At 40.3% G+C, this 25,926-nt stretch overlaps 1 protein-coding gene across 3 annotated transcripts; it reads right to left on the reverse strand.

Annotated features, from left to right (window-relative positions):
- Positions 1-6,831: 6,831 nt before the first annotated feature.
- cd4-1 (CD4-1 molecule) lies at positions 6,832-25,669 on the reverse strand. 3 transcript variants are annotated; one of them, XM_061777824.1, is made up of 9 exons: positions 25,531-25,669; positions 21,115-21,201; positions 14,788-15,099; positions 14,569-14,724; positions 13,523-13,768; positions 10,065-10,451; positions 7,331-7,695; positions 7,211-7,254; positions 6,832-7,064 (listed from the first exon to the last, which is right to left on the reverse strand). In XM_061777824.1, the coding sequence occupies exons 3-9, from the start codon at positions 15,020-15,022 to the stop codon at positions 7,034-7,036; spliced, it is 1,464 nt and encodes a 487-aa protein (XP_061633808.1). In that variant the 5' UTR covers positions 15,023-15,099; positions 21,115-21,201; positions 25,531-25,669; the 3' UTR covers positions 6,832-7,033. The 3 variants fall into 3 exon arrangements, with proteins under 3 accessions (XP_061633808.1, XP_061633807.1, XP_061633806.1); XM_061777823.1 differs by lacking the exon at positions 6,832-7,064 and having other exon boundaries at positions 7,074-7,254; positions 14,788-14,946; positions 15,042-15,099; XM_061777822.1 differs by lacking the exon at positions 6,832-7,064 and having other exon boundaries at positions 7,074-7,254.
- Between the last annotated feature and the right edge of the window lie 257 nt (positions 25,670-25,926).

A 25,926-nucleotide genomic window follows, 5' to 3' on the forward strand; every position in this document is an offset into this window, starting at 1 on the left:
TGTCAATAAGATATATAACGTTTCATACATTTTCCCCGTAATTTTTGAAAAAAAAAATTGCTTATGCAGTGTTTGCAACAGAGGGGCAGTGCATCTGATGAAAAAAAAATTCTAAATGAAATGTTTAAATGACCAGTGGGCCTAATTGTGTGTTCAGAGGGCACAGTGGTCCCGCACGCAAACATTTAAAAAAAGAATGAAAACTTTTTGTATTTATTTATGACATTTGAAACACAGGTCGAGCGAACGCACACTGGAATTGGATTATTGATATCTTTGATCCTGACAAAAAAAAAATTGTTCTTCTAAAGATTGACTTTTTGTTGAAAATATGACTGTCATAAAATTACAACTTTTTTCCTCCAAAAAATATAAATTGTTATCTTAACTTCACAACTTTTTTCCTCAGAAATAGCTAATTTATTTAATTCCTGTGTCATTTAGTCATTTAGTATCATACATGGTGACTAATGGAAATTAGGATTATGCGGAGAGAGAAAAAATACTGCACTGTAAATTTGACAAACCCTGCTTCCTTCAAAATAGCCTCTATCACTCCACCATACTGTATGTCGTAAATACAGTGACCTTCACTTCAGCTTTCGAGTTGCTTGTCTGTAGACACCTTGAAGTCCCTGAGCCAATTAAATGTGGTGGTTACAAAGAACACCTGCGTCTGTTAGCGGGGTTCTTCACACACACAAAGGTCAAAGTCCTTTTTTTGGGGGGGGGGTAAGGTGTGCAGCTATGTCATCTTCCTCCAAGCATGTGACAAACAAGTTGTTTGGTGAGAGGACTGCACATCTGCATAAGGCATCACCCATTTATTTTAGCTGATGATTTTAGTAGGGGTGGGCGATATTCAGAATTTTGGTATCGATCGGATACCTAGTAAATACAGGGCTAGTGTCGCCAATACCGATACTTTTTCTTCTTTTTCTTTTCATGATCATTGAATAATTTTGTGATTTTGCCCTGAGTTAGTTGATTATGATTGTGATGATTTTAAAACACAGCACAAAGATTTTAGGCAATAAAAATGCTTTTTTTTAATTAACTAACTACAACAATTTTAAAAATGTAACAGAAATAAAATAATAAAATAATTCTTTTACTACCACAATTGTTTCAGAAAAAAAGTCACTAGTGCAAAATAAGAAAAAAAGCAGCAATGTTATAAAAATATAAATTTAACAATGTCAGCGTCACAACAAAAACTACCTTCTGTTGCACAATATTGTGAAAAATAAAGTCAGTAGTGCAAATGAAGTGTGAACTACAATTGGCTCTCTTTCTTAACCTTTGGCTCTCTGCTCACAAAGCCCTCCAAGGAAGAATCCCTTGAGGTGCATAGTTAACATGATCATTGAGGAACTCGCTAATTAACGGACTTTTCTGTTGCTCGTATTAATGGTGCAGACTAGGGCTGTAACGATACAGTAAGAAAAGCAAGAATTGGGATATAGTACAAGACAAAAATGTGAGTCGTCTTTGTAATGGCAGAACCGCGAGTTCTCAAGAGTTCGTGCCTCCAAACCAGAAGCGATACAACCATATGAGCTCAAAGTTCTACCAAATTTGTTCTCGTTAAATTATTATTTTAAATTAATTTATAAAACATAAGCCTAGTTTGAAGAAGAATTTATTTAGAAAGCCTCTTCCAAAAAGGATAGCGCGCTATAAGAGCTGGAAACAGTCTCGTGATCTTCTCTGTACAGCTATGATGTCGACTCTTTTTTGCTTTCTCAGTTCCACTGGAGTAGTTTTGATTTTGCGCCATGCCGCCAATACTCATAATATGGTTACAAAAAACAACAACAAAAATGTTCCGTCATATTGACTTAGCGTAGCGCTCGTTCATTGTTGTGAATAACAATGGGAAAAGTGTGGGTGTTGAACCTGTTCACTGGGAAAGGTGCGAGTCACGGTCTGGTATCCACTGAGAATTACACTTGGGCAAAAGCATCCAGAACAAAAGTCTTTGTCTTATGACAAATACCCCATTCAAAAGGAATTGTGCGTTGAACCAATGAAATCTGCTTTCTTTTATAAGGACAGTATGTACTTCCACGTACACACAGTCGTCATATAAACTGTCAGACGCTTAAATTGCACTCAAGAAAACAAGTGTGTATGTCTTTAACGTCTGGGGGATCATAAATGTGAGCACAGACACACCACAGCTGAACCGCAATGAACAAAACAACTGATGCCAGTTTTTGTGTGTGTGTGTGCGTGTGTGTGTGTGTGCATATGTAGCCAGTGATAGATCAAGCTGACATCGCTTGGTGTTTGTTTTAAACGAGCGAGGATCCTCACCAAAGAGTCTGTTGGCCCTCCAGGGGAAAATATTTCACAATTATGGACTTTTTTGTGCTTTTTATTTTCTTTTTTTCACCCTCTATTACATGACCCTCTCTGGACTCCAAGAGCGCTTTATGTTCTTTTTTAAATTATTTTTATGGCCAATTATAGGTGCCGGCGCTGAAATAAAAGCGGGTATAATCAGCAAAGGAGTGAAAAGGACTCCGACTTGTAGATGGGGAGAGTGGGCTAGTGTAAGGCAGTGTTTAGCCTGCCAGGAGGAGGATGATGTCGGTGCAGATGGGGGCCAAAGAGTCAAGTCGGTCCCGGGGAGCCTGATTAAAAGTGAGCAAGTCACAGCGTGAGGGCTGTCAAATGCCTGTGTTTAATCCTACACTAGGCTGTGGATGCAAAATTGAAAATAAAATAAGATTTACCATGATGCAGTTTCTGGAAGTAAGATCAATTGAACCAATCCAAGCAAAATGCATTTTTGGATTATTGACCAGCGTAGTTTTAGTTGGGGCTGCAGGGTAGAGGAGAGGTTAACATGTCTGGCTCACAGTTGAGACCTTCTGGGCTCAAATCTGGGTTCCAGCCTCCCTGTTTGGATTTTGCATGTTCTTCCGGTAATTGTGTAGGTTTTCTCTGGGTATTCTAGCTTCCGCCCACATTCCGAAAAACATCCATGTTAGGTTAATTGAAGACAAAATTGTCCATAGGTGTGAATGTGAGTGAATACTTGAAACTGGAGAGGAAACCAGAGTACCGGGAGAAAACCCACGCCGGGACGGCGAGAACATGCAAACTCCACACAGGGGAGACCGGATTTGAACCCGGGTCGTCAGAACTGTGAGGTGGATGTGCTAACCATTCGTCCACCGTATTCTAATTTCTTAAAATAAAATCATGAAATACTTCACATTGTGTTGTGAATCTGATATGAGTTTCACTTTTTGAATGTAAGTTCTCCCCCATATTCAAATGCATTGAGCTGGACCTGTGTTATGATTATTTTGAATTAATTTAGGGTAATCATTTTGACCAGTGGAGAAAGTTTAGGTTTATGCAGTTATAGGAATTTGGAAGAAATTTGCATTGGGGAAAAAATAAAAAATAAAAATAAAAAATCAGACGACAAGTGTAGTGCAGCTGGAGAAGGTGATTTTAATAATAGAAATTTCTATTATTAAAAATGCAGGATAAGTGCTCTTTATTGCCTTCTGTATGCCAGCTTTTCTTGTACGGTAACAGTGCATGCATAATGCATACACTTATTGATCCCGTGGGAAATGCATTTATTGAATCTTTCAGTACTTTATTTCAATCCGCGCCCCCTCAGACATGTTTTATGTCGCTCCTGGTAAGAGGCAATAATATTGTAAGCAGATATATACACTAGTCATATTTACTGCTAGTAATTAATGGGAAGCACGTATGTTACATTTAAATTCAGGTCCACATAACAGCGTGGATCTTTTAAAAATTATTTTTAATCACTACAATAATGTAAGCATGTGTCAACATTGTCCTAAATTTGAAAATAATATTAATACATTTGAATAAAGCATGCATTTGGAGGATGAAATTCATGCAGTTAAAAAGATGCACAGTTTGTTTGGTGCTCTTCTGGGTGCCTTATGAGTTTTGTGTGTATATGGGGGTCCCCTGCATGTATATAGTACTGTCCATCAAAATACAGGTACATAGGTACATACAAAAAAAATAAAAATGAGATTTAAAATAAAATATTAATTCAATATATTTTTTGAATAAAATATTATTAAAATAATACAGTAAAAAATACATGATATTTGTTGAACAGCAAGTGCATGTACAAATCAATGAAAAATAATAGCCTTACTGAAAGTTTTTTAAAATGTGCAACCCAGCCCAGCGCAGTCCAGTGGTCAATTGTTGCTAGGCAGAATTCAAGCAGGACCACTCTGCTTTGGCTCAAGGCTCAGCAAAGAAAACAGCCATGTGCACTAGGATCTTTTCTTTTGGCTACTTGGGGCAACAAAAAACATAGAAAGCACAGGGAGAATTGCGAATAACAGGAAAACACACACACACACACACACACTCACACAAAATGGTGAAAATCCAGATAAAGGCATATATACTGGCATTTATTATTTTCACAAGTCCTCAATCTTATTTCACCCTTCTTCGCCTCACTGCTTTTCTATCATTGACAATAAAAGCTTTTGCAGTTCTCCTCTGTGTGGTGAAATACAGTCCTCCCAACTTTGGGTCAACACAACAGCGCAGCTAAAGAAATAACACAGTCGTCTATATGGAATATTAACTCAATAAATAAAGCGCCATCCGTGATGGAGGTTGAGCGTACTTCATCATAAATATGTTTATTCCAATGCTGTGCATCGCAGTACATTTCCTTGTGCAATACTTCCTTGGCTTGTAGTACAAATACAGAATCTATTGGTAGCACTTGAGGCAATTACATTTAATTACCATCAAAAGTCTTTCTCTTATGCACCCACGCTCCATTTAATGAAGTGCTGAGAACAAAGCATACTACAGTGTCTCAAAATGGAAACATGAACTCCATACAGTCAATATTCAAGTTTGAGAGTGAGCATTGATCAATAAGAAATGTTTCGTTTAACAACTTTCTTACTCACTTTTCGTCCTACTCGCACACACCCACTTGCTCCACTCGCAAAAATAAAAAATAAAATAAAATAAATTGCTCTCAATGAACAACATCATTGGCCGGAGTAGTCTGTCTATTGCCCTGATATCTCTCTTCTCCGCTTGTATGCCTCGCACATACCCATTCGCTCTACTCGCAAAAAGCTACTCTGAACAAAACATTTGATTGGCTGGAGGAGTGTCACGTTGGAGGAGTTACAATGCACATGATGGGTCTGTGTATTCCCTTGACTTTTCTCCGCTTGCCTGCCTTGCACACGCCCAATTGTTCTACTCGCAAAAAGTATTTCTGGAAAAAAAAAACATTTGATTGGCTGGGAGGAGTTACCAAGTACTCAATTGGTCTGTGCATTGCCTTGACTTCTTGCTTCACTTTTTGCCTGCCTCGCATCCACCTCCTTGCCAAAACCGTCCTCTGAAAAATGATCTTGATTGGCCGGAGTGAGGTCACGTGGGAGGAGTTACAACGCAAGTGATGGGTCTTTGTATTGCCTTGAGTCTCTTCACCGCTTGCCCGACTTGCACACACCTACTTGCTCCACTTGCAAAAAAGCTCCTCTAAAAAAAAAATGTGATTGGCTGCTAACACAAACACAAAGCACAACTTTTGTTTGATTTCTCTGTTCACTGCTCAATTAAAGTAAGTTACTCCATAACAACTTTCAAGTACAATAGTAATATTTCTCCAGGAAATATAATTTTCAGTCCAAAGTTGATGTATTGAGGCACGTACCTCAATTCAATGTTAAAAATTTGTTTTGGTAAGGGTTGTCTTATGAAACACATGCTTCTTCTTTAATATAATTGGAGAGGGTGTTGTCTGACTCCAAACGGGAGGATGTTCCTTTTCGCCGCTAATTGGCTTGATGTAATTTGTTTCTGCCTGACTGGCTGTCAATTTGCACCGTGTTTCATCACACGACAGATGAGTCACAAGGTGAAGTAATAGGGACGCATCTTTGACTGATTGACATTAAAGAGAGGAAGAGGGGGGAATCTTTACACAAAAAGTATAAGGAAAGGAAAAAACAGATGACAGTCTGCTGAAGCAACAGTGTGAGCACCTGTCGTGTGTGTGTATGTGTGTGTGTGTCAGAAGTGATAACTGCGGCAGCTGTTTGACGAATATCATCAAATAGAGTGCAGGAACTGTATTACTTACCATCAATTGGCTATAGGTAGATGAGTTAAGCTAAGGTTGATAAATAGTCACTTTGTGGGGCGCCACAACATGCCTGCAAACTCACGTGTCGGTATATGGAAAAAAAATTATGCCCGACACAATCTTTTAGTAATCAACTTGATATTTGGTGGACACTTCTATCATAGCAGGACGCAGTATAAAGTCTGAAGGACCCATGCATGAACCTTTGAGATTCCGCTATTTTGGGTTAAGGCAGCCATTTTGGGCAATTTTTTTAGGAACCTATCCTCAGTTAAACACTAAAATACACGCCTACTCACTGTTGTTGCGTTCAGGCCAAAGTAATAAAAGTATTGCTTTGCCACCAACCTATGGCATCTACTGTGCAAAGAATTACGACTCATTTTGGGGGGTGTCAATTACCGGCAGATTTTTTGCTATTTATGGCAGGGTTCAGTCCCTATCTATCGCAAATGGAGGGGCTCACTGTTTTGTGTCAAAACACAAAACATAATTAAAGAGAATGTAAAGAAATAAACTGGTTTAATGAAGTGTAGTTACTGGTGGTACTGTAGTATTGGTGTTGATGAGTGCCTTTAAGGGGCGTGGCCTAGGTAGTGACGTCAAGGGCTCCAGCTCACTCGCAACCTAATGATGATGAGCAGTATAGAAAATGGATGATGGATAAATTAGAACCAAGCAAATTTTCACTGTCCAATGCAAAAGCATGTGCGCATTTTATTTTTATCTTAAAAAAATGTTAAAAAGGAAAATATGCTGTGATGCATTAAGCAACATTGCAGTTCCGAGGGCTCGGCGACATCATCTGTTAGCGTCGGCACACTACATGACTTGCACTTTCTCCTTTTAAAGCGCAATCCTTATTTTGAAACGCTGCAGGATGCATTATCTTGTGTAGAATCCTTTGGGCTTGGGGCTGCAACGGAAACAGGACAATATGAAAGAGACGTTTGTTTGAATTTTTCTTTGTTTGAAGAAAACACCCCATGTATTATTCAGAATGGCGGGCCCATAGGGATCATGAATGTGTCAAAGGCAGAGGAAGCGGTTTTCGGTTCGTACTGTTTGCAGCGGCAGACGTGACGTCGGTGGCGTCTCGTGTTCCGCTGAATCAGAGACAGAAAAAGAGACACACATTTTTTTGTTTTTACAATTCAATAGAAATAAAAACATTTTCCTTACCTGTCGGTGTCTCCAGATGATGTAAATAAGGAAGAGGAGGACGGCGATGGTGCCCGCACTGCCGCAGAGGCTCCCAAGCATCCACGCACTCAACTGTTGGCTGACGGTCAACGTGATGTCAGCGGACGTCAGCCTCGTGTCATTCCGCCACAGCTCGCACCTCCACCTGCCGCCGTCATCCATGCCCACGTCTGGAATGTTGATTTGGGCGGGGTCCAAACGCCCGGAGCCGAGCAGAGACCGCACAGCGGCGCGCTCGGGTGTAAACCACTTCACCCAATGGTCTTTGGGCAACGGGCGGCCCAGGCTACAGGTCAGATCGACGCTCTGGCCTCTGCTAAGCTCCGATCCCGCAGACGACACAACTAAATGGATAGACCGAAAGACATTGCGCTTTTTGGATGTTATAGAACTGTCAGGACAAAAAAAAAAAAGTTACAACAAAAGTAGACTTATGAGTGTGCCAACTTTCGAGCTTTATCTATTTCGAATTTTATATAATTTGAGTTGCCTCTCGCCCTGCCTAACACCCTGACATCTGGATTTCGGACTGTTTTATTGCCGCTTTCCTTCTCTCCGCCCCCCTCCTATCCTGCTTAGAGAGGGGGCAAGGTGGCAATGATCGAAGTGAGGCTGTTGCTGTGAAGGGTTCTTCCTATTTTCCCCTCAATGGGTTTTTCTTCAATTTTCCTTGTCTGGATGGGGAGTTTCGACCAGGAATGTCGTTCATCATTGTGAACTGTGAGCCTGTGAAGTCCTTTGAGACTATTTTGTGATTAAGGGCTATACAAATTATTCATTTACTGTGTACTGCTTACAACTGCAATGCATCATACTGAAAGGTGTTTCTAATACTGTATTGGCATCCCTGAAGCTAAATAAGGTATTTTACAGTAAAAGCAAATAAGTACGACATAGCTCACATCTTTTCAGATTAGAAATACTCATAACGCATAGTTAAACAATTACAATGGATTGTGTTGCTCCTCTGCTGTGCACTCCCATTAAAACAAATGGAGCTTGATAGGTGTTTCATCCACAGTAAAAACCACACCGGGGAAACATGAAAGCAAAACAACTCTCTTGTTGCGAGCGGACATAAAATAAAAGAAACAAAAATAAAGAAATTCCAATTAAAATACGAAAAATCATACGTTCTTAAACTTACACTTTATGTTTTTGTGTTCAAAACACAATTCATAATATATGTGCTATATGTACTAAAACTAATTAAATAAAAACAAAAACAAAATGTATCAAGACAAACCAGCACCATAATAAAACACAGTACTATATAAGAATAAAAATGGTAAAAATAATGAATGATTATTATGATAAAAATAACAGCACGAATGACAATAACAATTCATCCATCCATCCATCCATTTTTTGTACCGCTTATCCTCACTAGGGTTGCAGGCGCGCTGGAGCCTATCCAAGCTATCTTCGGGCGAGAGGCGGGGTGCCCGCTGAACTGGTCGCCAGCCAATAACAATGTGTTTTTGGACTTGGAGGGGGCGTTCGACCATGTCCCTCAGGGAGTCTTGTCGGAGGTGCTTCGGGATTATGGGGTACCAAACCTCCTAATACGGCCTGTTCGGTCCCTGTACGAGCAATGTCACAGTTTGGTCCGCATTGCTGGCAGTAAGTCGGACTCGTTTCCGGTGAGGGTTGGACTCCGCCAAGGCTGCCCTTTGTCACCGATTCTGTTCATAACTTTTATGGACAGAATTTCCAGGCACAGCCGAGGCATATAGGGGGTCCGGTTTGGTGGCCTCAGTATTGTATCTCTGCTTTTTGCAGATGATGTGGTTCTGTTGGATTCATTAAGCCGTGATCTCGAGCTCTCACTGTAGCGGTTCGCAGCCGAGTGTGAAGCGGCTGGGATGAGAATCAGCACCTCCAAATCTGAGACCATGGTCCTCAGTCGGAAAAGGGTGGCGTGCCCTCTCCGGGTCGGGGATGAGATCCTGCCCCAAGTTGAGGAGTTCAAGTATCTTGGGATCTTGTTCACGAGTGAGGGAAGAATGGAACGGGAGATCGACAGGTGGATCGGTGCAGCGTCTGCAGTGATACAGACTTTGTATCGGCCTGTTGTGGTGAAGAAGGAGCTAAGCCGAAAGTCGAAGCTCTTAATTTACCGGTCGATCGATGTTCCTACCCTCACCAATGGTCACGAGCTGCGGGTTGTGACCGTAAGAACAAGATCCAAGCGGCCGAAATGAGTTTCCTCCACAGGGTGTCCAGGCTCTCCCTTAGAGATAGGGTGAGAAGCTCGGTCATCTGGGGCTCATCCACATTGAGAGGAGCCAGATGAGGTGGCTCGGACATCTGATTAGGATGCCACCTGGACGCCTCCCTGGTGAGGTGTTTCGGGCATGTCCCACCGGGAGCAGACCCCGGGGACGACTCAGGACACGCCGGAGAGACTACATCTCTCGGCTGGCCTGGGAATGCCTCGGGATCCCCTCGGAAGAGCTGGAGGAATGTGGCTGGGAGAGGGAAGTCTGGGCTTTCCTGCTAAAGCTACTGCCCTCGTGACCCGACCTCAGATAAGCGGACGAAAATGGATGGATGGATGATCAGTGAGTTTTATTTTCCATCTGAATTGCACAAGTATTTTTCCACATTTATTTCTGTAAAATGCCTAAATTTTCTAATCCTAGTCTATTTTATTTAACATTATTGACATGAAAAACCTGGATTTTACACTCATCAACATGTCTGGACTTACCCTGTAGCACCTCAACTCTCTCAACCCTGCGCAGATAGATGTGGTTGCTAAATTTGAAGTCGCACATGTAGAATCCTCTGTCTTCTGCTCTCCATTGTTTTTTGCTCAAAATCATGTGGTCATTTTGGAGGTCTGCAACAAAACTCATTCCCCTGCTTGTGTTAGCACTCCAGCACCATTTATTATCCATCGGGGAGAATAACAAGATGTTCTGTGGATTTATGAGGATACGAGGGGATAAAGTCTTTGGAGAGTAGCGCCAGCGGGCTTTCTTGACGCCCCTGAATTTGAATTGTTCCCAGGAGACATTATGGGCAAAGGGACAGGGGATGCTGAGAGACGAATGTTCTGAGGTGTACAGAGGATACTCGGGAGCTGGAGAGAGGTCTGGAAAAATGAAGGGGAGAGAAATAAAGCTCGGAAGCACTGGGATACTTTCATGAACATAAAACAAACAGTTCGGAAAACAGTATTTACGTGAAAATATAGAAAACAAATTTAATCATCGTTATTTTGTGGGGATAGGGACTAAGACCTGCCGCGAATAGTGAAAAAGCTTAACCTACACATTTCACATCACAGTTACTGTATAGCCTAAAATCTGAGTATGACAATCCCATCCATCCATCCATTTTCTGAGCCGCTTCTCCTCACTAGGGTCGCGGGCGTGCTGGAGCCTATCCCAGCTGTCATCGGGCAGGAGGCGGGGTACACCCTGAACTGGTTGCCAGCCAATCGCAGGGCACATACAAACAAACAACCATCCACACTCACATTCACACCTACGGGCAATTTAGAGTCTCCAATTAATGCATGTTTTTGGGATGTGGGAGGAAACCGGAGTGCCCGGAGAAAACCCACGCAGGCACGGGGAGAACATGCAAACTCCACACAGGGGGGCCGGGGATTGAACCTGGGTCCTCAGAACTGTGAGGCTGACGCTCTAACCAGTCGACCACCGTGCCGCTATGGCAATCCCAAATGGATAAAAATAATACCTGCACCTCACATGCTAATAATGATTGTTGGTAATTCAGTGTATGTATGAAGTTTTGAAATATACAGTGGGTATGGAAAGTATTCAGACCCCCTTAAATTTTTCTAAATTTTTTATATTGCAGCCATTTGCTAAAATAATTTAAGTTCATTTCCCCCCCCCCCCACATTAATGTCCACACAGGACTCCATATTGACAGGAAAAAAAACGGAATTGTTGAAATTTTTGCAAAAAATCAAAAAAGAAAAACTGAAAGATCACACAGCCATACGTATTCAGACCCTTTGCTCAGTATTTAGGAGAAGCACCCTTTTGAGCTAATACAGCCATGAGTCTTTTTGGGAATGATGCAACAAGTTTTTCACACCTGGATCTGGGGATCGTCTACCATTCCTCCTTGCAGATCCTCTCCAGTTATGTCAGGTTGGATGGTGAATGTTGGTGGGCAGCCACTTTCAGGTCTTTCCACAGATGCTCAATTGGGTTTAAGTCAGGGCTCTGGCTGGGCCAATCAAGAACAGTCACGGAGTTGTTCTGAAGCTACTCCTTCGGTATTTTAGCTGTGTGCTTAAGGTCATTGTTTGGTTTGAAGGGGAACCTTCGGCCCAGTCTGAGGTCCTGAGCACTCTGGAGAAGGTTTTCGTCCAGGATATCCCCGTAGTTGGCCGCATTCCTCTTTCCTTCAATTGCAACTAGTCGTCCTGTCCCTGCAGCTGAAAAACACCCCCACGGCATGATGCTGCCACCACCATGCTTCACTGTTGGGACTGTATTGGACAGGTGATGAGCGGTGCCTGGTTTCCTCCACACATGCCACTTAGAATTAAGGCCAAAAAAGTTCTATCTTGGTCTCATCAGACCAGAGAATCTTATTTCTCACCATCTTGGAGTCCTTCAGGTGTTTTTTTTAGAAACCTTCATGTGTCTTGCACATGAAGGTTTCCGTAGAGGCTTCCGTAGGGCCACTCTGCCATAAACCCCCGACTGGTGGAGGGCTGCAGTGATGGTTGGGTTTCTCGAACTTACTCCCATCTCCCGACTGCATCTCTGGAGCTCAGCCACAGTGATCTTTGGGTTCTTCTTTACCTCTCACACCAAGGCTCTTCTCCCCCAATTGCTCAGTTTGGCCGGACGGCCAGCTCGAGGAAGGCTTCTGGTCGTCCGCAACGTCTTCCATTTAAGGATTATGGAGGTCAATGTGCTCTTAGGAACGTAAAGTGCAGCAGAATTATTTTTGTAACCTTGGCCAGATGTGTGCCTTGCCACAATTCTGTCTCTGAGCTCTTCAGGCAGTTCCTTTGACCTCATGATTCTCATTTGCTCTGACATGCACTGTGAGCTGTAAGGTCTTATATAGACAGGTGTGTGGCTTTCCTTATCAAGTCCAATCAGTATAATCAAACACAGCTGGACTCCAATGAAGGTGTGGAACCATCTCAAGGATGATCAGAAGAAATGGACAGCAGCAGCTGAATTAGATATATGAGTGTCACAGCAAAGGGTCTGAATATTCATGGCTGTGTGATATTTCAGTTTTTCCTTTTTAATAAATCTTCAAAAATGTCAACAATTCCGTTATTTTTCTGTCAATATGTCGTCCTGTGTGTACAGGAAAATGAGGAAAAAAATTTACTTAAATGATTTTAACAAATGGCTGCAATATAACAACGAGTGAAAAATTTAAGGGGCTCTGAAAACTTTCCGTACCCACAGTATTTAAATAATAAAATAAATACTTGGTTGCTACTTCGCGGATTTTGTTTATTGTGGGGGGGGGGGGATCTGGAATGTAACCCCACGATAAATGAGGGATTACTGTAACTGAAACTGCATCGTCTGGTGTCTAATTATAGGAAGAACATTTTTTTTTTGTCTTTGTTAATTTATTTCATATGTAAGGTTTTTGGTTAAATTGAAATCTATTAATTTTTGCTCTGCTCGTTCTCATTATTTGATTTGTGGATTTTCCAAACTTAATAAAAACTGTCAAACTGTTAAAATCTAATTTAAACTAACTGAATTTGAAAAAAAAAAAGTCAAGATAAAATAAAAACTACTGAAAAATCTAAAAAAAATCTGTTTCTTCCACAGGCCGTGGAGGCTCCTGATCATCAATTCATTGATTAATCGACAACTAATCAGATAATCAATTAATCATTTAGAGATGCTGTTTAACTTAAAGTTGTCCAACTCCTTAGAATTTCAGTCTCTCAACAGAAAATATTCTCAGATTTCTGTCATCCTCCATGAAAGCAGACTGAAATAATGTCCTGTTTTTCAATAGAAGGAATGGAAATTGATTTAAAAAAAATTATGTGCTCATCGATTACTTGAAAAAGTAAGTGACAGAGTAATCAGTAATCGTTAGTCCTAAGGTGAATGTTTTTTTCCCCAACAGATAAATAATTGACCAAACACATTCAGTTTTTTTGAACGTGCATGAACACTTTAGATGACTCACAAAGAACCGAAACGAAAACTGAAGCCGTGTCCTCCCCGCCATCCTTCACAACAACACAGCTCCACCAGCCATTGTCTCGGCCCGAGACATAAATGATGAGCTCTCCTCCGGTCTGACGACTCCTCTTTCCCGCCGGACTCAACCAGTATATGTCAGGCCTCGGGTGACTTTGAGGTGTCTCCACATGGCAGGAGAGTGTCACGTCTTCTTCGGGCAGCGCAGGAGAATATGCTGAGTTGACAGATACTAGGGAAGTAGAATACAGTATATATATGTATTGGTAAAGATTGTAGAAGATGTGAAAAATGATACTTTGGTGGTCTAATTCACAGGTTTTCAATGTAAAAGCTTACACTTAAAAAAGCCACATGAAAATAAATTTTAGCCCAGCTATATTTCGATTTGTGTGCAATAGTTTTTAAAATATAGATATACTTTTTACAGTATACTTGCTTATGCAATTCCCTTACATATGTGTGTGTTTATATATATATATATATATATATATACAATTTTCTCTCTCCGTTTCGAATGGCAGCAGTTGGGTACACCATCGACTGCTCGTCAGCCAATCACGCAGCACATATAGAAAAATAACTGTTCACACTCACATTCGCACCTATGCACAATTTAGATTATTCAACGAACAGATCATGTATGTGTTTTTTTTTTGTATCCTTATGGATTCACATTTGTTGTGTATTTTGGAAATTTAATATAACAGGTGAAACGCGGTGTTGCATGTGATCAAGGCGTCTACCTCGCAGGCAGAGGTTCTGGGTTTGAATCTGTGTTTTTCAGGTACTGTGGCTTCCTTCCACATTCCAAAAACATATGACGGGTCAAGTGAAGACTCTAAATTGTCCATAGGAGTGAATGTGAGTGTGACCGGTTGCTTGTCTATATACCGTATGCTCAGCCACTGGTTGGCAGCCATTCCAGAGTGTATCCCGCCTCTTGCCCAAAGTCAGCTGGGATAGACCCCGCCTCACCTTGAACAGGATAAGCTTTACAAAATAAATGACTTCATATTAAAGTATGGTAACCTGTGATTTTGGAGATTCTAAAGATTTTCATTGGAGTGGCACCACCATCTTGATTAAGGTATCTTGAAAAGACCACAGTGCCAAAGTCATGCTCTTGGACTCCTGTGATGCTCAGTGCGTTTCTGGATATGGACAACCTGCTGATCCAACGCTTATCTGCAAGCAAAGACATCATAATAATAATAATACCTCAGGATAATATTTAACCTCATGGCTCACCTTTCGTTAATGACCAGCCAGCCAAGGGGTTCCGCCAGGCCAGCCGGCCTTTGCGGAGATTACTGTGGGACCAGTACAAGTAGTCGGCGTTGGCCTCGAGCTCTTCCAGCCTCAGGGTGACTGTGTCTCCTTCCTTGACGTAGAACACCTCCTCACAGCCTGCGTGACACGTGCACTCAAAGCAAGCAAATACAGGAAGCGTCCCGCTCAGCTGGACATGAAAGATGTTCGTCATAACATACAGTATAACCTACTAGTAGTCCACATGAGAGCAGTCGCGATGAGCACCTGCATCATCATCTTCATGCCGGCCTGTAAAATCGAAGAGGAAAACATGCATCAGCAATGATGATGCAAAGTTTGATTGATTTAACAACAGCGACGCCTTAAGATACAAGTTTAACTCATCCCGTGACCATGCTTGTGCTGTAACTCAAAACACTCATATCTCAAATCCGTCCATTTTCTAGACTGCTTATTCTGTTAAGGGTCACGCGAAGCTGACTTTGGGTGAAAGCCAGACGACATACTTACCTTTCATATCTCCAATCATTTTTCCCAGTTGAAATGAATGGTAAAACCATCAATCCATTCCAGTCTTCCCACAAAAAACAACAAAAATATTTTTGCTAAAAAAAAATACTAAAAAAAAAACATTTAAAAAATACAAAATTAACACTCTTTAAAAGTGTTCTTTATAAACAACATTGTAAGGACATAATTAAATAGAATGTAAAGAAATTTAAACAGTTTTTGCCACATTTTTTTTAACTTCAATTCAATAGACTTTGTGCTGCTCCTTCTGGTGTATGTGCCTTGGTCACCTGGGGGCAGTATAATACAGACATACAGATATTCACGAACACGTCTCAACTCCTCAATAAGCCGTAGTGATATTAGTGGTTCTTCGCAGAGGATGAAGAATACATGCCTGTGAGTATTGTTATATTATCATTTGTTTATTGTTATATTATTATATATTAGATTGCCTACATGTGTTGCTCCAACATTTGTGTTCAAATATCTGTTGCTTGAAGGGTGATAACCAATGCTATTCGTTTGCCCGTTTATGTATGGCGTTTCCCATTATGTGTTAGCATTTAGCTTTGGTTTATGTTGGAAGTGGCAATTATCAGCTTAGAGACTCTTTTTTTAAAAGAATTGCTCACCATTACCCTCTATCACTATTGTATATACAGTGGAACCTCAATAAAACGGACAGTAATGGATATAAGATAAAACAGACCGTTGGGACTGTTTCCATTTGTCACTTAAAATGCCGTTGACAGTCTGTTAGTTCCAGAGTTGGCCACGATTATTTACTGGCGCTGTGGCGCAATGCAGGCAGAGAATGGGAGTGACGTATTTCTGGGTCACAGATATACAATACAGTATGACTACATCCAATTCCAAAAGACATGCCTCCCATGCCTACGCGGCGGCCATGTTGAATGTTCCATCGTCTATTGTACATCAAGCTCTCCGCTGAGAGAGAGCGGCATTGCTGCGGCGTTAACACTGAGGAATACAAAACACAAGTCTCTGTAGTCTGGAACATACTATTTTTGGTACAGTAAAATTATTATTATTTTTTGGCATTTGCCTTTTGGAACGGATTTGGAACTAGGAAGCACACTAATTCCATGTGTTCAAATATGTTCACAAAGTGTTGAAAAAGTTTGTTTTATAAGTTTAAATAATGTGGGAGGCTTAAAAAGTTTTTTTTTATCTAGTCTCTCTACAGTATATTGTGGATTTTCACCTATTGCAGGTGTTTACTGTATTTTTCTATATGTGAGGGACAAAATATTAAAGTAGCTTGACACTGTACAAAAAAAGAGCATAGGAAATAAAGAATAGATCGAAATAAATGAACTTTTCTACGATATTCAAAATTGAGATGACAAAGTATGATCTAAGAAATGCATTATACATAATGAGCAATTATGGGTTAAGGATGTTCATGTGGGCCGTATGTTCCCCACCCTTGCTTGATTTCAAGAAATGAATCAATCCTATTTGATGTTTCTGTGTAAAATATATAGTGGGGACAATGGGAAGTGAAGACATGTAGCAGGAAGTGACACATTTGCCGTGGTCTCGGATTCGAGGAGCTTAGTGGAGATAAAAAGTCGACGGCAGCAGAGAGTGGGCGGCCTGCGGCGGGCTTTACGAGAGCGTTCGTCGAGGGTTGCGGTGGGCCTTGATTTAGCAAAGATTCTTATCCTGATTCCCCCCTCTCTCATACTTCCTCCCACACTTCTTCTCTTCCAAGAAAGACAGATCCCTCCCTCGCTCGAAGAGAAACCACAGCACACAAAGACTGCTTGAAGGCCTTTTTTTTTTAACTTCTCTCACTGCAGTTGATAAGACTTCCATTCATTCTTGCAAAAGGCCAAAGTTTGTATTAGATCTCCTTGTAAAGTTCAGTTGTACTGACTAATGTGGCGTATAAAAGCCCGCTTTCCCGATTTAACAATACATTGGAAATAAAAAACTCAACACGCTCCTGTTTAAATGCCAGGTTTTTGTGATATAAAAAAATGCGACCAAGTTAAATCATTTCCCCATTTTTTTCCATTAATGTAACCTGCACAACTCAATTGAAAACATATTTTTTTGATCTTTTTGAGAGTCTCAGTAAAAACAAGCAACTGAAATAATATAATTGCACAAGTGTGCACACCCTCTGGGAATGTGGCTGCATTCAGAATTTGCATCACATCCAAAGTCATGTTGTGCCATATTTTACCAAACCGACTTTTTCTAGTATTTGGGATGTTATATTGGCTCTATGGTTCCTCAGTAAACATGTGTAATATGATTTTAAATCTCTCCCCGCATTCCTGAGTTCCAGACGTTTTTCTGTCGAGAGGCCTGAAATCAGGTCATTGTAATTTCTTGAGCTTATATACATCACTAGCGCAGATCTCCGCCTACGTCTCCGCCCGGAGGCAGCGCTGTCAACATAACAAACACGTGTGCTCTCACAAGTGGGTCTTCTACACGGAGGCAGCCAATCAGAGGAAAGGGGGCGGTCTTAGCCAAATATGGACAAAGCAGATACAAAACTGGGTCAAACAGAAGTAGCTGTCGGAGGGGCCTTTTCTGGCTGGAAACTCATATGACAAAACCAAGGTGTTCTTTGAAATGAAACTGATACTTTTATACAAAGTCCATATTAGAGAGTCACGCTATGGAGGTCTAAATAGCCAAAATATGGGACCTTTAAAGTTCCTCTGATTACCCCAAATCAATTTCATCTGTTCTAGTAGGTTGGAGGTTTTAAGAAAACACTGACTGTTATTTTGAAATGTTCATAGTTCGCTCCACCTTGTCCAAGGCCGCAGTTTCAGTTGAAGGAAAAAAAGGAAGACCCAAAGCATGATGCTGCGACCATCAAGCGTCATTGTAGGTACAGTAGTGTTCTTTTGGTGATGAGCACTGTTGCGTTTGTGCCAGAGATAGCTTGGTTCTACCTTAGTTTCATCAGACCATAACAAAATCTCCCAAACACATGTGGGAAATGTGTTATGGTCCAATGAAACCATAGTTGGACTTTTTGGCCGTAATTACAACAGGTATGTTTGGCGAAAACACGACAATGCTCACGAAAAACGCAAAATACCTACAGTGAAGCATGGTGGCGGCAGCATCATGCTTTGGGGCTGACTTTTTTTTTTTGTTTGAACGACGGCCTTTGACAAGGTAGATGGAATTTTGGACAGTTCAAAATAGCAGAGTGTTAGCACAAAACCTTCAGGCTTCTGTGAGAAAGCAAAAATAAAAATAAAAATCCATAAAAGCCCATTGGAACAATTTAACTTTAATTTGGGGTTCATCAGAAGCACTTTTAAATGGTGTATAGGTGTCTATTGACTCCCATTTAACATGAGTTTAAATGTAATTGATTAATCCTGAACACAGCAACATCCCAGATCCAAAAGGGTGTGTACACTTGTGCAACCAGATTATTTTACCTGTTGAGATTTACTTCCTTTCTCGAAAAGATTAAAACACGTTTACAATTGAGTTGAACAAGTCATAGGTTACATTACCAGAAGAAAAAGTTTTGAAATGATTTATCCTGGTCTCATATTTGATATCACAAAAAGATGGCATTTGAACAGGGGTATGTAGACTTTTTTATTTTTTTTTCAACTGTAGCTGTATGTGAAATGTGACATATTGATCTTTGAAAAGTGTATTTGGCAGATAAAATACTCACACTATGTACTTCAGTCGAAGAACAGATACTTGTGTATTAAAATACTGGTAAAAATAACGGTACTGGTTCAACAACTAAAAGAGAAGTAAAAAAGCACAGACGAGAAAAAATGCAACAAAGTAACAATTAAATATTACTCTTATTTCAGCAAAATACCAATTTTGATCATTTGGAACAATGTACTCAGCTTTATACATAGAACACCTTAAAAATCAACCGCAGCTGAAATAAAGTGCTGTACATGAATCAAAATCAAAATAAAACATAAAACAATAACAAAAAAGTGAAAAACTTTTAACTTAAACAAAGTCTGCACACAAAATTGTTTTCCACTTGAATTAACTTGCATAGTGTTTGCAGTGAGAACAAGAAGAAAAAAAAACATCACTGGACAAAACATGTTCCCATAGCTTTTCTAATGTTGTGAACTCACGAACAAAAATACCACGTCACATAGTGGTAACTAAATAATATCCACCTTACCTGTAGATGTTTAATTTTTAAGATTAGACGGCGAAGTTTTGAACGTCAGAAGTTGGACGTTTTAGGCAACGTATTCGCCACAAATCAATGAAATCGTAAAAAAATAAACACTCACATAAAGTACAAATACCTGAAGAGTCTACTTAAGTACAGCATCAAAGTATTTGTACTTTGTTACATCCCACCACTAGTATTAGTCACAAACTGAACACTTCGTGTATACATTGATTTAGGCAAACAGAGCGCAACCTGCGACTGTCAATCATCTCTCCTGGAAAGCGCGCATGTGCGTTAGGGCATGCGACTTGACTAAAACAACAACAAGAACAAGAGCAACGCTGTGGAGCGATGTTTGTGATAATGGGAAGGCATTTGAAAAGCCAGCATGTCTACTGCTGCCATTATTCTGTTTATGCATGCTGAGATGTACTTGCACGGCGGTTGGGGAAATTAAGGTTAAAAAAAAGTCTAACTTGTTGCTGACTGGCAATTTGCATTGGGAATAATTGCAGGGTTTTTTTTTCTTTCAAACCTTATCTGGCCCCCACATATTCCACAATGAGGATACAATAATTTCATATTTAATATCTAGCTGTATCTACTGTATACAGTATATACACTAGTATAATCATTTAAAAACATTCAAGGGAATTGCAATTATTTTTCTTTTCTTTTTTAGGTGTAGTTGATCTTTTAAAGGATTATAGATGTCTCTAATAATATTTTTTTTTTTTAAAATTAAAAATTGTTTCAAACTCTGATTTAACAAAGGTTTAAAAGACATGGTGCGTACCAGGGGGAGAAATTAAAATATAAAAAAAAATACAATGATCGGTAATAATATTAACATTGATATAAATAATTGAAAAAAATAACACTAAAATGAAAGTAAACAATAAATGACAGTGAAACAAAATAAGCCGGTCTGGAAAAAATATGGGTTACAGTATACGATGATTATTTATAAGTGGGTAATTTCCATTGATCATGTTTGCATGATTCAGTGCCGAAAATGAGAAAGAGACCTTTGCAACACCATGATGTGCTTTAATGTGGACTCTTTCATTTTTTGTGGCGCTTGTCCTATTTTCATTTTGAACACAAATGACGATTTTAAACTGAATGTAACTATTGACATCCAAATTTGCGGCGGTTTACTGGGCTTCTTTGGAACGTTAGAAATTAATCAAGCACAACATTCAATCATGAAAATTCAGTTTTCTGTTCAGGAATGAAAGTAAATAAGTATAATTGGACATCTTAATCATGGAATATTGAAGTGCTTTGCTATTTTTTATCTTTTTTTTTGTAAAACAGTACATTATAAAAATCACAGATAACAATAATTATGATATTTTACAATTACAAATATAATTATGAAAAAGGGTTAGCGGTAGTTAAAGTTAAAGAGCTTCTGCAAACGGGTGTATTAACCGTTACAGAAAGATAAATGTTGTTGGTTTAAGGCAACTGTGGCATAAACCTGACATTGGACGCTGTTCTTAGACATTTGTTAAGCGCTGTACATACTGTATATGCTGTAATGCGTGAGCAGGGTAATTTATTTTAAACACGGGTATATGAGGCTATAACAGAAATGAGCATGCTGTACTTACAGTTGTCGATGACAGTACTGAATATTTATAACAGATGGTCTTTTGACTGGCAGTTTGTTGCACCTCCCTCAACACGCATTGATTGGTCTGCAAACACAAGCACACAATCACTAATTAAATACCGCATCCCAATTACTGCGAGATGGCATTTTAAATGATCATCAATTCGAATTTTCTTTTTTGTCAGTCTACTTTTAACAACATTTTAGACAAATCAAAAAAAAAAAAAAATTAAAATAATTTCCAAAATTTGAATAGCATGAAATTAGGGCAAAGGTGTATATGCTATATATGTAAATGTAGTGTAATGGCACCATACCCTCACAGGATTCATGATCTGGCATCTTGCAACCTAATTTGCACATTTGCTTGATTATGTCTCTCTTAATCACTTCATTACACTGTGTATACAACATTTTACCTCGTGGGATACACTTTAAACTTGATCATCGTGAATTATCACTATTACAGTATATATTGCACTCTGGTACCCACATTTTTCTAAAATGTATTTTTTTTTTTTTTTAAATAGTCTTTGAAAACATCCATCCATCCATTTTCCGAGCCACTTATCCTCACTAGTGTCGCGGGCGTGCTGGAGCCGATGCCAGCTATCTTCGGGCGACACCCCGAACTGGTCGCCAGCGAGTTGCAGGGCACATATAAACACACAAACCATTCGCACTCACAGTCACACCTACGGGCAATTTAAAGTCTTCAATTAACCTACCATGCATGTTTTTGGGTTGTGGGAAGAAACCGGAGTCCCCGGAGAAAACTCATGTGGTCACAGGGCCTTTGAAAACATGGACAACTTATTTTTAAACATAACTACACTATGCCTACATGCACAAAGTGCGTTTCAGAGCACTCTGTTAAGAAACTAAGTTTAACATGATAACTGCAAATGCATAAATAAATAGAGTAAAATTAAATATAACAATTACATGAAAATCAAGAAAGACTTTGATTGGAATGCATCTTATGCTGCTCCAAATGATGCCGTTTTTTAATGCGGTGCCACCTGAAGGATCGAAGGTCACGGGCATTCAGTGTTTTCAGCGTTGCTGCTTACATACAGCGAAAAATATTATGGACTATAGATGATGAAAGTCCTAAATTCCTTGCAACTGTACGTTGAGAAATGTTGTTTTTCACAAAGTGGCGAACCTTGCCCCATCCTTTCTTGTGACCAACTGAGGCTTTCGGGAATGCTATGAATCATGAAATCACCTGTTTCCATTTAACCTGCTCACCTGTGGAATGTTCCAAATGTGGTTTTTTTTAGCATTCCTCAACTTTGCCAGTCTTTTGTTGTTCTTGTCCCAGCGTTTTTGGAATGTGTTACAGGCATCAAATTCAAAATGAGAGAATATTTGCAAAAAAACAGTAATGTTGATCAGTTTGAACATTGACTATCGTGTCACTGTAGTGTGTTCAATTTAATATAGGTCGAAAATGATTTGAAAATAATTGTATTCTGTTTTTATTTTTTTTTACACAACATCCCAACTTCATTGGAACTGGGGTTTGTAATTACAGTGCATTTCTTGGTACAAAATCCGACAAAATTCTCACAAGAAAAGGGGCATTCGCATACTGATTGCATCGCTCATTTGGCAAATGTTGCCAGTTGCACTTTATTGTCTATTTTCATGGTGAAGCGCTCACACTGCGTCGCCCGCTGAGGGTACGCGAGATGATTTTGTTGTCGAAAATCACATCATCTGACACGACTTTGGCTGCTGATGATTTGCACTAATGGAACGACACCCCAGGTACAAACATGAGAGCGAACACACAAACACGCGCACACTGTGTTCATTAGTGCTTCTCTCACACTCACACACACACACACACACACAGATTAATACAGGTCGTTATGAAGCCATGAAAAGAGAATACTGTTTTTTTGTTGTTTTTTTTTAATGAAAATGCCCCCCTTTTATAACAGAACAGAGTGAACTGTTTGGCTAAAGGATATCTAAAGAGAAGGATAATAAAAAATGTCGAATACCATTTTCATGGTATCATCTGTTTTGTAATGGTTTGGTCCTTAAAATCGAAACCTTGATGACATCCACATTTATCCATCCTCTGTCTGGTTTTTTGACAAACTTGTCTTAAATATTAACACGAGAGTCTTGTGGAGGGTGATCAATTAGTTTGAACAAAAATCATGATTTTGAATATCTAGACTTGCTAGTTTTATATTTCTCGGTCTCGTTCTTGAAGGCAATTAAGCAGACTACCTTAGGCAAAGCACATGAAATGGATGGAATCCTGGCATTCAACATCAGCAATGACGTCAAGCAGGGGTCTTGGCCCCAGTCCTCTTCAACCTCTTTTTCAGTTGCGTCCTTAACCATGCCATTAGAAACTTGGACCTTGGGGAATACCTGCGGTACAGACTTGATGGCTCACTGTTCGACCTCCACTGACTGAACGCTAAGACTAGGGTCACAAAAAAGATGGTCCTGGAAGTGCTCATTGCTGATGACTGTGCCCTCATGGCCCACACGGAGTCTGACTTCCAGTTCACCATGAATAAGTTCGCATAAGCCTGCCGCCTCTTTGGTCTCACTATCAGCCTCAGCAAGACAGAGGTACCGTTCCAACCAGCACCTGACTCCATCGCTTCTCCTCCATTCCTTTCCATTGAGGGTACACAACTGAAGCCTGTAGAAGACTTTTAGTACCTCGGCATAACCATCAGCTGTGATGACAACCTGGATAAAAAGATTAATGCCAGGATCTGCAAGGCCAGTCAAGCTCTCGGTCGTCTCTGAATTTGTATCCTGAACCGGCATAACATCCACGAATCTCAAGGTTTACAGGGCTGTTGTCTTCACCAGCCTTATTTATGGATGTGAGATGTGGACTGTGTAGAAAAGACATCTAAAGCAGATGGAGAAGTTCCACATGGATATTCACTGGCAAGACCGGGTCATAAACCTGTTGGTAGACAGAGCCGTGATGAACGGCATTGAGGCCATTTTTCTAAAAGCACAGCTCCAATCGGTTGGTCACAAGATCCGGATGGATGACCACAGGCTTCCCAAGCAGCTAATGTAATGAGACCAACCTCTGCTCAGGGAAGCGAAACCAAGGCAGACCAGCCAAAAGATCCAAAGACTGCATGAAGTCCAACATCAGGCACTCTGGTATCCTTCTCAATCAATTAGAGCTGCATGCTACGGATAGGCCAGGCTAGGGCGCCCTCACTACCCGGGCGCGAGACGACTTTAAGGAGAAGAGACGATCAGATGTTCCATGCACATGGAAGAAGAGGAACTAAAACATATTTAGTCAGCCACCAATTGTGCAAGTTTGCTCACTTAAAAAGATGAGAGAAGCCTTTAATATTCATCATAGGTATAACTCACCTATGAGAGACAAAATGAGGAAAAAAAAATCCAGAAAATCATATTGTCTGACTTTTAAATAATCCATCCATCCAATCCATTTTCTACCGCTTATCCGAGATCGGGTCGCGAGGGCAGTAGCTTTAGTAGGGACACCCAGACTTCCTGCTCCCCAGCCACTTAATCCAGCTCTTCCGGGGGTATCCCGAGGCGTTCCCAGGCCAGCCGAAGGACGTAGTCTCTCCAGCGTGTCATAGGTCGTCCCCGGGGTCTCCTCCCGGTGGGACGTGCCCGGAACACCTCACCGGGGAGCCTTAACTTATTTTAAAATAATTTATTAGAAAATTCTGGTGGAAAACAAGTATTTACTCAATCACTAAAGTTCATCTCAATACTTTGTTATATACCCTTTGTTGGCAATGACAGAGGTCAAACGTTTTCTGTAAGTCTTCACAAGGTTTTCACACACTGTTGCTGGTATTTTGGCCCATTCCTCCATTCAGATCTCCTCTAGAGCAGTGATGTTTTGGGGCTGTCGCTGGGCAACACAGACCTTCAACTCGCTCCAAGATATAATTTTTGCTAACTTGGCTGGGGTACACACAGAGCAACAACCAGGCCGAATTTGACCATTTTACTTCCCTTCTGATTAACAAAGGCGCAATTCTCTGATGTCTTTAAAAGATTATTGTGAGCGATTATCCAATGAACGTAGTCAAATGTCCATTCCTAATCAATAGTCATAAATTTCCTCCCCAACAGGTAAGCTCACCTCTTGCGGCACACCCCAGGGCTGTGTTGTCAGTCCATTCCAATCTTGTTTGTTACCAGTGTAACTCAAAATCTACAAAACCATTTTGTCGAGGAGTAAAACACGGGTCAAGGAAAAGGATTAAGTTTAGGTTGGATCTGGATAGTGAATCCAGGATTATTTTTACTGAAATAAAAACTCTAAAAGTACTGTTGTACCAAATGAACTGAATACTGAATAGAAATGGTGTAAACATAAAACTAATTGACAAATGAATAAAGACTATATAAGAACACTTACTGTACATCAGTGCTGTGATTGACAGGTGATGTGTCCAGGGTGCAGCCCACCTCCTGCCCCAACTCAGCTGCAATATACTTGAATACAGGAGAGAAAGAACAAAAATGGATGGAGAGATGGAAGGCACCTTGAATGTGTGTGGTGTGATCAGTGCAGCCCTGAGAACACATGCAGGTGTCTCCTACACACACACACACACACACACAAACACACTCGCGCACGCACACAGGAAGTCAGACATCTCTCAGTTTCTCATGGGATACACGAGTAACACGTGATGCTTTAGTTCACACTATCATTCTATCATTCAAACAAGTGGCAAAATATTGTAATGATATGGTGTCAGGCCTTGCTAGATGATATATCCACCCCACACAAAAAAAACAAATTGTAGTA

This window comes from Phyllopteryx taeniolatus, chromosome 6 (genome assembly GCF_024500385.1).
Source record: "Phyllopteryx taeniolatus isolate TA_2022b chromosome 6, UOR_Ptae_1.2, whole genome shotgun sequence".
Taxonomy (NCBI): Eukaryota; Metazoa; Chordata; class Actinopteri; order Syngnathiformes; family Syngnathidae; genus Phyllopteryx; species Phyllopteryx taeniolatus.

Coding starts and splice junctions, on each gene's coding strand:
- cd4-1 (XM_061777822.1), bottom strand. CDS start 15,022: ATGACGAACATCTTTCATGTCCAGCTGAGCGGGACGCTTCCTGTATTT. Junction 14,725..14,787: donor TGGCTGGTCATTAACGAAAG/GTGAGCCATGAG, acceptor CTTTGCTTGCAG/ATAAGCGTTGGATCAGCAGG. Junction 10,452..13,522: donor AGTTTTCGTTTCGGTTCTTT/GTGAGTCATCTA, acceptor TCATTTTTCCAG/ACCTCTCTCCAGCTCCCGAG.